This window comes from Lucilia sericata, unplaced genomic scaffold (genome assembly GCF_015586225.1).
Source record: "Lucilia sericata isolate MDLA Ls3-8-SP2 unplaced genomic scaffold, ASM1558622v1 Contig000611F_arrow, whole genome shotgun sequence".
Taxonomy (NCBI): domain Eukaryota; kingdom Metazoa; phylum Arthropoda; class Insecta; order Diptera; family Calliphoridae; genus Lucilia; species Lucilia sericata.
This window is the reverse complement of record NW_023994618.1, coordinates 15,000-27,568: the sequence shown is the minus strand read 5'-3', so window position 1 is coordinate 27,568 and position 12,569 is coordinate 15,000. Positions and strand designations below refer to the sequence as shown.

Below are 12,569 nucleotides of genomic sequence, written 5' to 3'. Positions count from 1 at the left end.
CATCTGTTAACTGCTAAAACGAAAGTAGCTCCCATCAAATCAATTTCTCTACCACGACTTGAACTCTGTGGTGCACTTCTTGCGACGGATCTTTTAAAATCCGTATTATTCGAAATTGACATCCCATTATGTCAAATATATTGTTGGACTGATTCTACAATCGTCCTTGCTTGGCTGAAAAAGGACCCTTGTTAATGGGCAACCTTTGTAGCCAACAGAGTTTGTAAAATTCAGGAAGTGGTCGGAAGACATAATTGGCACCATGTCAAATCTGACGACAACCCAGCAGACTTGGGAAGTCGGGGTATCTCACCCTCTGATTTGATACAGAACAATCTATGGTGGCATGGTCCAAATTGGCTTCGGGAAAAAAGCACTACCTGGAATCTAGGAAATTTGGCTTTATTAGATACGGACTTAGAGGCTCGTGCTTCATTTTTTTCGAATTATGAGGACATTCTTGAGAGATTTTCTTCTCTTGATAGGGCAATTCGAGTGTTAGCCTATGTATTTAGATTTTTCTATAAAACTCACTCGGCTCATAAAAATCAGAATTCCTTTGAGTCTACCATCGTGACAAACATTGAGGTTAAGAAAGTAAAACTACGATTGGCCATTTTGGCTCAAAAGGTAAATTTTGTCGAAGAATACCAATGTCTTTTGGATAAAAGACCACTATCTTCGAAAAGTCCTTTATTGACTTTGAATCCATTTCTGGATAATGAGGGTGTTATGAGACTTAATGGTCGTTTGACAAAATCACCTTCATTAGTCTATACCGAACGGCATCCCATATAGTTGCCATATTCTTGTCGCTTTACCCGTCTTTTGATTGAGTTCGTACATACGATTTCTATCCACGGTGGAAATCAGTTAATGCTCAGGATCTTAAGGATCGAATATTGGGTACCTCGACTGAAAACACTAGTTCGTGCTGTTATTAATCGGTGCAAAGGGTGTATTCTTGACCGTAAGCGCACCTGTACCCAAATAATGGCAGCATTACCCCCCGAACGAACTCAGATAGGCCGACCGTTTACGACAACTGGAGTCGACTTTGCTGGGCCTTTTGACATAAGAAACTTAAATAGTAGATCGTGTCAAACTTTAAAGGCCTATGTTTGTATTTTTGTCTGTTTTGCGACTAAGGCCATCCATTTAGAAGTCACTTCAGATTTATCAACTGATAGATTCTTGGCCGCTTTTAATCGATTTATATCGAGACGAGGTTGTCCCACTACTATGTTCTCTGACAACGGAACGAACTTTGTGGGAGCTTCGCGTGAACTGGAAAGGGATTTTAGAACATTTTTGTCAGAAAGTCGTGCTCGGATGTGTTCCACTTACGGTATTAATGGACTAACTTGGCGATTTATTCCAGCAGGCGCTCCTCATATGGGAGGCCTATGGGAAGCGGGAGTTCGAAGTTTTAAACTTCATTTCCGTAAAGAAGCTAAGTCCGTGAAATATACCTTTGAGGAACTATCGACGGTTCTCGCAAGAATTGAGGCTTGTCTTAATTCGAGACCGTTGTGTCCAATGAGTGATGATCCGAATGAGCCAGTAGCTCTTACTCCTGGTCATTTTTTGATCGGATCACCAATACTAGCTCCCCCGGAGCCTTCTATATATGAATCCTCAATCAGTCTCATAAATAGATATATGAAAGTCAAAGCGCTATCCCATCACTTCTGTCGACGATGGAAGGAAGAATATCTATCAAATCTTCATAAAAGATATAAATGGAAATACCCTGAACGAGACTTATCTGTAGGTGACTTAGTAGTTATAAAAAATGAACAAATGTCTCCGACTTCCTGGAAACTAGGTAGAGTTGTTAAAACTTATCCGGGAAGTGATGAACATGTTCGCGTCGCTGACATACGAACAGAAAATGGCATAATAAAGCGACCAATCACAAAATTAGTCGTTTTGACTAATGAAACATTATAAAATTAAAAATATTAAATAACTTTCCTTGTTCCTAGTACCATGGACGCTTTAACCATTGCGATGGAAGATGCTCTCTTGGAGTCGGACAAGGAAGTGATGGAGGTAGAGGACCAGGGATCTAAGGATACTCCAGTGCCGGATCCAGTACCTGTTTCAATAACTGTTCCAGTAACTGCTCCAGTAACTGCTCCAGTAACTGCTCCAGTACCTGCTCCAGTACCTGCTCCAATACCATCTCCAGCCCCTACTCCAACACTTGCTGTGGCATCTGCTTCGGTACCTGCTTCAGCACCAGAGTTGCTTACATTAAAGGTCGCTTCGGTTGAGAATTCTTCTGAATCTACCGATCCAGACCCGGCAGCAGCTCCCACAACCGCAAAGGCGTCAAATGTGGAATCCTCGGGCTCGAATGTGTGTAAGCAATGTAAAGGAAGACACCCGCTGTATAGGTGCGCTAGTTTCCGAAAGTTGTCTCACGAAAAGAAGCTCAGATTTGTCGTTCTACATCGACATTGCTACCGTTGTTTATCAACAAAACACCTGGCTAATGAGTGCAAGTCGTTGGTGAAGTGCAACATATGCCACGACAATCACCACTCTCTTTTGCACTCACCAGGAAAAGGTCAAAAGAAGAAAGACGCGAAACCTAAACCCCATACTTCAGCGCAGTCAAAAGCGAAATCGATTCCCTATCCCGTCCAGGCTTCTAATGTGCCATTAAGACATGCTATTAACCTGTCTCCGACCTTAAAGGTAAATTTGTTGATAGGCAACCGTCGAATTTTGGTCCGAGCGGTTTTAGACTTGTGTTGTCCGATGTCTTATGTTTGTGAGTCCCTAGTCCAGCAGCTTAGGCTGCCTGTCTCGTCTGCGAACGGCGTTAATATATGTCGTTTGACTATCGGCTCAATATACGCGCCTCACCCTCAACTAACGTTGTCTGCAACAGTGAGGAAAATGGTCGGTATTCGTACTCCACCGGAAAATATTTCCAACGACATTTTAACTTTATTTGACGGGATTCAGTTAGCTGATCCCACATTTAATCAGTCGGGACAGGTCGCGTTGGTTTTAAGGCCAGAACTAAGTGCTTCCATTATTAAAGGAAAAATCCATTCTAGCCCGGGTCTTCCACTTGCCCAATACACATTATTTGGATGGGTCATTTCCGGCCAATCCCCTTATTAAGAAAATAAAGCCATATTAAATTGACCTGTGAATGTTATTTATTCATGGGAACAGTCGAGAGACTGAAAAAATCCACCTGTGGGACTTCGGTTCTATGGGGAAAGTCGAGAGACTTCTTAAAAATCCACCTGTGGGACTTCGGTTCTATGGGGAAAGTCGAGGGACTTCTTAAAAATCCACCTGCGGGACTTCGGTTCTGTGGGGAAAGTCGAGAGACTTCTTAAAAATCTACCCAGGTCCTTTGACCTTTCGTCGATATTTTTAAAATTTGAAAAAAAAAAATAATAATTATGAAAAAAAAAAAAATTGAAAAGAAAACATAATATAAATAGATATATAATAATGGAAAAAAATGTATATATGTATAAGTTTATCCTAGATTTATTAACCTTTATTTCTCATTTGTTGTTGCAACTAACTTCGTCGTTGCAAGGTGGCCGGCAATGTTCATTTTAGAAATTAATTTGAAACCCTATTTTCTATTCCCTTTATACTACGTTAGGATTTATCTAACTACTTCTTTTTTCATCTTTGAAAAAGTGTAGAGATAAATTCTAACTAGTAAAACCGCTAACGGTATAAAGTAATTCGCAACTAGTTGCATAGTTTTTTTTTTTGTTTTTTAAAACACTTGTTAAGTGAACGCCATTACAACCACTTGGTTTAGTGCACAACCCCTTTTGAGAATCTTTAAGGTAAATATAAATTTAATAAATAAACTTTTTTTATTGAAAAAACTTAACTTTCTTGTCTTTTTATTTCTTTTTTTGCACACACAAAAACAGGAAGTGCCACGCCCACTTCACCCATAACGCCCATTTTTGGCACAAAGAAGATTTTTATCAAGAAATACAAAATTCCAAAATTTCATGCTTCTAGCTGCTTCCAAAAAGAAGTCATGAATTTTTTCCAGCTAGATTGGCTTTTGGCAACACTGTGTTCGAAACTTAAGCCATTTTTTTATCTTCTTATGAATATTATTAGTTACTAGTGTAGTTCGCAATGAATCCCAATCGAATTTTAAGCTATTCGCCACCTGCAATGTTTTCTAAAACTGCGAGTTCCTACCAAGCGCTTCAGAACGCCGAACAGCATTTCTAAGGGATTTGAGTCAGGAGATTTTGATGGGCAATCATAGAATTTGGGTCATATTACCCGATAACTACTCTTAGATTATCTTTGCCAAAGGTTTTGGTTCATTATTATGCTGAAAATCGCAATAAAGTAAGTTGTTCTGTTCGGTGTACTCAATCATATGATTCATTTTGTTGGCCTCCCAGAAAGAAAAACAGTCTAACTTTGTCATCAGGACTAACTCTTCTCTTCAAAAAACATGGCCACAGCCTTAAATTATTGCTCTCCATTCTTTATTGTACCTTTACTAAAAGGTATCTTATAATATTTCGTTCAGCCTTTGAGCCTCGCATACTTTGTCTGAAATTAAGAAGGAAAATGTGGACCCGTTTGTAAATAAAACTGGTTTTTATTAGTCTTGCATAATCTATTTCAATAGTCTACCTAAAATTGTACAAAATTTGTGAAAAAATCGAATTTATTTAAGTAAACTTAAAAGTAAAGTCCCACGTCAATGCGGGATTCATATGCGGTTCGTACATTAAAGACTAAAAAAGCATGGAGGTCAAACAACTAAGGTTGTGGTGAAGATTTTTGATGAGTAGAGTAAGTCCTGATATTGAAATACAAATAAAATTGGACTGTTTTACTTTCTGGGACATTTTTGGCCAACAAAATGAATCTATGATTAAGTACATTGGACAGAACAACTTACTTTATTGCGATTTTAAGCATGATAATGAACCAAAACCTTTGGCAAGTGTGATCTAAGAGTAGTTATCGGGTAATGGGACTCAAATTCTTTAATTGCTCATTAAAATCTCCTAACACAAATCCCTTAGAGATACTGTTCGGCGTTTTGAAGCGCTGGGTTGGAACTCGCAGTTTTAGAAAACAATGCAGCTGGCGAATGGCTTAAAATCCGATTGGGATTCATTGCGAACTACACTAGTAACTAATCTATTCCATAAAGGTGTTTAGAACTCAAAAGGACCACAGATTTTCATAAGATAAAAATGTTGCTTAATTTTCGAACATCAATTTATGGAGTTAATTCAGTTATTATATTTTTTTGTAACACACAGCGAAATGGAATTAAACTTTTGTTGTTATTATAATGTAGTCACATAAAATTATACAAATCAATTACATAATTTTGAATAAATCAATTAAAATAGAAAATATAGCACATTGTATGTAATGCCAAAAATAGTTGCTTAGGTTTCGAACAATACTGTACAGTGAATCAATTAAGTAATTTGCCTATGTAAAATTTTATAAATTTTAAGAAAAAACTTTGTGTTTGTTGTGTTTTTTAAAGAATATCTTATATTTTAATTTTCTACCAAAAAAAAGTAAAAACGTGATATTAACTAAAGAGATTTTTGATAAAATGTAAACGTATTGTTAATTTTTTAGGTCAATAAAGTATTTTAATTTATTTATGTTTTTTGCTTATTTTTTTAATATTGCTATATAATTTTCTACAATTTTACAGTTAGTGGTACGACTAAATTTGGACATTTCTTTAACCGATTTATAATCCTATATACCTATAAGAATTTATCAATATTTGACTTAACATGAAATCTATCGTTTCTTTGATTTTATATCGAAAATAATAAGTAATTTTGAAAAGGATACATGATATACTAGAAAATCAGTGGATTTGGACCTAGAAAAAATGTTTGTTTAGTGGGGTATAAAACTACATATTATAACAAAATAATCTGGGTTTTTGGTCATTTTGTATTGATAAACAAAAACTTCATTACTGAAACCCCATCTATTTTGGGGAGTACTATGTGAATTTTATTTAGAATTGTATAATATTGATTCTTATTCAATAAAGCTAACGCTAAGTACCATCCAAGCCACTCTAAGTATGGGGATATCACCGTATACCACTATTACATGCTAAAATCTTGATTTTCTACCTCATATTTTGAATGCTTTATTTAAATAAAATAAAATACAGTAGGCGTAGTTGGATCTGGATAGTTATTCTAGATTTGGGTTCTAACTATATATAAGTGTATGTTTTAGCTGAAAAATATTGCTTTTGTGGATTTTAGTTGATGAGAACCGCCTCTATTTGTAAATATCTAAATTAAGTATATTTCCTGTACCACACGATAGTTCACTTTATATTGTTTCCAAGCATCATAAGGTCTGTTGAGAGGTCTAAATTTAAACATAATGTTCTTGTTCAAGTTCGATTTATGGTTTACACTTGTTTTGATAACATATGCAAATACTATTTTTTGCAACGTTAGAATCTTATTAAGCTCCGCTTTATTTACAACTTTGTTGGAAAATTCTAACGAGTAAACCGTTAACGGTACCTAAATATTGTTTGCCACCAATCTACGTTTTGTAAATTAAAAAACACTTCTTTTCTGATCGTCAACATAAGCACTACGTGCTCTTGGCGTTATTGCTTCTACGAGGTAAAATAATAATAATAAATAAATACAGAGAGATCTACGTCTCATTAAATTTGCAAATATTTTGTTTTATTTTCATAAAATCTTGGGAAATTGTGGTGGAGCTGAACATTTGGTCCTAGCGAACCGGATTTTTTGTGTATCATATACGGATTTTTGGCATCTTCACTCCATCATCCCTTGGAAAACATACAGTCCACCGAAGATATATTTTTTATTAATTTTTACGAAATTTCTACGAAATAAGGTACGTAAATATATTTCAATTGTGAGCAAGTGATAAAAAATTCTATAGTTGTTTCGCGATCACACACACATATTTTTTGTGATTTTTCAATTGGTTTAACTTGTTGTATTTGTGGATATTTTGCACTAATTTTAACTTTAATTTATATCAAAAAATATTTAAATTCTTTTGATCTTACGGACAATAATTTAAAGCGATATTGTTGATCTTATTTTATTATAAATTAGTATTTCATTACATTTCTTTTGTGCGTTTGTTTGTTTACAGATTTACATCTGTAAATTCTACCAACAAAATACATTACGGTGTATTCTTGTTCTTCCCTTATATTGGGTACCCTACGGTCGGTCAGTTTGACTATTATCAAGTTTGTTGATATAAATTTTGTAGTCAATTCGTAGTTTAATATCGAGTTATTAATTCATCTATTTTTATTACAATTTTTAAATATTAAAAATGTCGGTCACGTCACTAAATGCGTTTATTAGAGCATCGGATGCTCTCGTTGCATACCGCGTGAGGTTTGATAATTTAGATGATGAATTGCATGACGTTTTTAAGTTGGAGATTCGGAAACGGGAGTTAGAAAGACTTTGGGACAAAGTTAATTCGACGTACGAAGTATGTCTTAACACTCTAGAGTCTAGTGAATTTAAAGTGGTAGCGGAAAAATATCAAGCCACATCTTATGAATATATTGAATGTGGAGGATCTATTTCTAAGAAAATAAGAACATTGGAATCCGCTTCAAAAACTAATGAACCTCCAACAGCGAATTTGAATTCCGATAATTCAGAGCATAATCTGACGCTCCCTCCATGCGATATCGACTCTTTCGTAGGGGATTATGTTTCATGGCCCGCTTTTAGGGATTTATTTACCGCAATTTACATTAATAGCTCGCGGCTTAGCAATATAGAACGTCTTTGCCATTTAATACGGAAAACCGAGGGTGAAGCTAAAACAATCGTTTCAAGATATCCATTAAATAATAATAGTTTTGAGTTAGCCTGGCGCGATTTAAGGAATGCATATGAGAATCCTCGTATGTTGGTGCATAACCAACTAAAGCTTTTATTTAGTCTTCCTGCCTTTGACAAGGAGTCGATCACAGCACTCAAAACCTTACAGAGCGGAATCGATAGTTTTTTTACGGCACTTTCTATTTATAATGTGCCCACAGATAATTGGGACCCAATTATCGTGTTTATGTGTATTCAACGTCTACCTAGTTCAACAATTATTTTATGGGAACAGGGCATTAAGGACAAATTAAGTTTATCTTCATGGAAAGATTTAGATAATTTTCTGAAGGAAAGAATTCTGACTTTGCAATGTCTTCAAGAAATTAAAGGTACAAACTCCACTAATATGGAATCTTCATTGCAATCTCACAATTCTTCCGTTAAAATTTCTTGTATTCTATGTCCTAATCAGTCCCACTACTTGCGAAATTGTCGTCGTTTTAAAAGTCTTTCAATATCTGATAGAATTTCAACAGTGAATGAGCATAACTTCTGCACTAATTGTCTTTCGAGGACACATACTGCCAGAAGTTGCAAAATAAATAATAATTGTTATATATGCAATAATCGACATCACTCGATGCTTCATTTACAACATTTAGAAAATTCTGTGGTTGAAAGACCGTTTCTACGGAACAGAACTCTGGTGCGGTTCTACGACCTACTAATTCCCACTACCAACAATCACATACGTCCAATAATGTAACGTCCAATTCACATGTATTCCATACTAGTCAAAACCAGTCTGTTCTATTAGGCACAGCTACGGTAAATATAATTCATAATAACAATAAGCATCAGGTCCGCGCTTTAATTGATTCGGGTTCGGAATGCTCTTACATTTCTGAACGATTACGGAAAAGGTTAAAACTTCCCACGCATTCTGCACACGCTCAAGTTTCTGGCATCAATAATGTAGTTATTGGAGTTTCTAAATATTGTCCTGTGGAAATTGGTTCCGATTTAGACTCTTCAGTAAACCTTAGTACAAACGCATTTGTTTTACCAAAAATTTCAGGAAATTTGCCTTCAACTTCCGTAAATATCGATATTAAAAAGTTATTGCCAAATCTTCGTTTGGCGGATTCTAATCTTTTAGATAGTAGGCCTGTAGATATTCTTATTGGTGCGGATTTATATCATCGTATAATTTTACCGGAAGTACAGCAAAATATATTAGGGTCATTATTGGCACAAAAAACTGTATTTGGCTGGATTCTGACAGGACCAGCCAATCCTAGGGACTTTGAATCACATATCGCAAATTTACAATACACTACGTGGTCTAACGCTTCTTAACGTTTGTTTGAATATCACTTAAAATGCTCACAAGAATATATTTACGTCTACTTTAATATACATACTAAATTTAAATACACCACTTTGTGGTTGGGTCATTTATGACCATGCCCCTCTTTAAGGGGCCCAGTTCATGGTCTGCTTAAAACCATTCTCCATTTGAGAGCAGTATGTAGTCTGCGGAAAACTACATCCCATAGGCTTTGTCCTATGGGAACCCTTTTTCTACGAACCCAGTTCATGGTCTGCTTTAAAACCATTCTCCCTTTGAGAGCAGTATGTAGTCTGCGGAAAACTACATCCCATAGGCTTTGTTCTATGGGAACCATTATTTTACCAGCCCAGTCTGGTGTGATACCTTTGATCACTTGTTTTATAAAAAAAAAAAAAAAAAATATTAACAAAAAAAAAAAAAAAAAACAATAAATTTATAGATATAGATCTCAATGTTAATTGCAACACTCTTTAGTGTTGCAAGGTGGCCGGCAATGTTCAAGTTCGATTTATGGTTTACACTTGTTTTGATAACATATGCAAATACTATTTTTTGCAACGTTAGAATCTTATTAAGCTCCGCTTTATTTACAACTTTGTTGGAAAATTCTAACGAGTAAACCGTTAACGGTACCTAAATATTGTTTGCCACCAATCTACGTTTTGTAAATTAAAAAACACTTCTTTTCTGATCGTCAACATAAGCACTACGTGCTCTTGGCGTTATTGCTTCTACGAGGTAAAATAATAATAATAAATAAATACAGAGAGATCTACGTCTCATTAAATTTGCAAATATTTTGTTTTATTTTCATAATAAAATACAACAACAAATGCACCAAAATTTGTATTTTAATTTTTTTTTTTGGTTTTCTCATTCTACACAATCTCTATTTTCAATTGGAAAACATAAATTGACTTTTTACCCGTTTTTTTTTTTTTTTTTTTTTGAATTTTACTTATGAACAAAATACAAAATTCTCTTAAAAAGAGGTAGACAAAAAACTTAACTTCAATGACAAAACTTTAATGTTCCTTATATCTCTTCTTCTTCAAATCTAGACCGTTTACACTTCTTATTTTTGACATTTAGGAAGATTTAATTTTTTTTTTTTTTTGGAAAATTTACTAGAATTTCATTTAGAATAAAAAATAGATATTTTAATATTACATTACCTTCTATTTTAAATTAGCTTTTCATTCATGTTTTCCAATTTATTAAAATTTTGTCGAAATTTTTATTTTTCTTTGTTTGTTTTGTTTCTATTTCTATTTTTACTAGACTTCGAGTAGATTTTGCCGAAATCTACTAGTAGATTTTGTGTGAAAAGTCTAGTTAAAATCAACTAGATTTGTTCGAAATCTCATAAGTACTAGATTTGGCTGTAGTGTAAATGGGGTATTAGGTTAAAATTAAAGTACTATCCTAAAATATAGTAAACTGCAAGCTGTTTAGTAACAGTTTTTAACCACATATTTGGACATAAAAAATTAAAAAAGTCAACTATCCAATGTTCCGGGAACTTGATTAAAGTTATTATAATTATTTTAACAAATAAGCTAATATATATTCCTGCTCACAAAATAAACATTTTAGTTAAAAATTTAAAATTTTACTTGATTATCCGGACATTTTGCAGTACGCATAAGTTCCATTTTTGCTTCTTCCATTCTCTCAACATCAACAGAATCTACCACAAACAGTATTCCATCCGTGCACCTAAAAATAGAACATAAACGTAAACTTAAACACTAATACGTGAGGAGAACAAAATATATGCACTGTGTATGTAATTATTTAATTTTACCGTGTATAACTTCTCCATAAAGGTCTCAGTTTTTCCTGTCCTCCCACGTCCCACACTAGAAATTGCACTCCTTTCGCTTTACCAACCATGCCTTGGACTTTTTCACAGTTAAAACCAATTGTGGGAACAGTATTTAAATATTGGTCAAATTTTAGTCTGTACAAAGCAGTAGTTTTTCCAGCAGAATCAAGACCCAACATTACAACATGTAATGTGCCCTATACATACAAATACTTTAATGAACTTAATTTTCACATTAAAACATAAGAGATTTTTATTAGGTATAACAATGCATTTCGTATTAGTTGAAAATGTGTGTATATTGTATGTAATCAGACGTTTACTTTACCTGCGATGGTAAGGCATCCAGGAAATTACCATTTTTTCCCATTGTTGTACCCATTTTATGTCCAAAGAGTACAAATATTTAAAGGTTCCACATAAAAATTTTATTCACTTGAAAGAATTACCCATTTTGATGCTTAAAAAATCGACAACCATCAACAATTAACAATTTTGTTTTACAATTAGAACTGTAGTCGCAATTATGATAGCAAACGCATATACAAACACTCCAATCCATATATGATTAGTAGAATTATTAATATTTATACATTAATATATAACATTATGCATTTTATTAATAACTGGAATGCATTTTCTTTTTTTAATAATTTATATCTATAACACTATAAATATTTGATAATTAAATAGTATATTTTTTATTTAAAATTGAAGTATTTCTAATAAAAATTGTGATACTTTATAAAATAGAGATGTTAAATTTACGAATACTTGGTTATTTTCTTTTCAATAAAAAATAATTGGTAGTTAGTAGCGCTACCAGATTGTTAAATGTTTTTAAATACTCATTTTGATAACACCTAATAGCCCACTTATACTACAACGAAATCAATATATATCTGTGGAAATCATGTAGAACTTTACGATTGATTTATTGATAGCAAGACTTTAATTTAAAATTATATAGAACTAAATGCAACTAAGAAGGATATTAATTAATATTTATATGTAGCAAGAAATTTGGAAATTAAAAACCTAATTATATTTCGCTTAGCATACAATTTTGATTTATTATACCCTTCACCTTCGTGAGAAGGGTATATATAAGTTTGCCATTCCGATTGTAATTTCCAAAATATAATTTTCCGACCCTATAAAGTATATATATTCTGAATCCTTATAGATAGCGGAGTCGATTAATCTATGTCCGTCTATCTGTCTGTCCGTCTGTTGAAATCAGTTTTCTGTGGACACCAGATATCTTCGGGACCCAAATCTTCAATAATTCTATGAGACATGCTTTCCAGAAGTTTCCTATTTAAAATCAGCAAAATCCGTCCATAAACAACGGAGATATAAGCAAAAATCCGATACAACCTCTGAAAATTTCATAAAAAAGGAATTTTTTGGCATGCTATGATAAACAATCAACAACCAACTGGTTTTTTCATTGCATGTTTTTTTTTTTTTTTTTTTTTTTTTGAGTATTTCGTTTCATATGTTTGGATGG

The 12,569-nt window shown here is 33.7% G+C and overlaps 1 protein-coding gene across 2 annotated transcripts in view; it reads right to left on the bottom strand.

Annotated features, from left to right (window-relative positions):
- LOC119606673 (ADP-ribosylation factor-like protein 4A) overlaps nt 1-11,820 on the bottom strand; it is a 95,902-nt gene extending 84,082 nt beyond the window's left edge. The window contains exons 1-3 of one of the 2 annotated variants that reach the window (XM_037960229.1): nt 11,385-11,820; nt 11,036-11,268; nt 10,845-10,947 (exon numbers count right to left, since the gene is read on the bottom strand). In XM_037960229.1, the coding sequence (XP_037816157.1) occupies nt 10,845-10,947; nt 11,036-11,235 (303 nt within the window). In that variant the 5' untranslated portion in view covers nt 11,236-11,268; nt 11,385-11,820. The remainder of the gene's footprint in view (nt 1-10,844; nt 10,948-11,035; nt 11,269-11,384) is intronic. The other variant, XM_037960228.1, reaches the window with a different exon arrangement.
- Between the last annotated feature and the right edge of the window lie 749 nt (nt 11,821-12,569).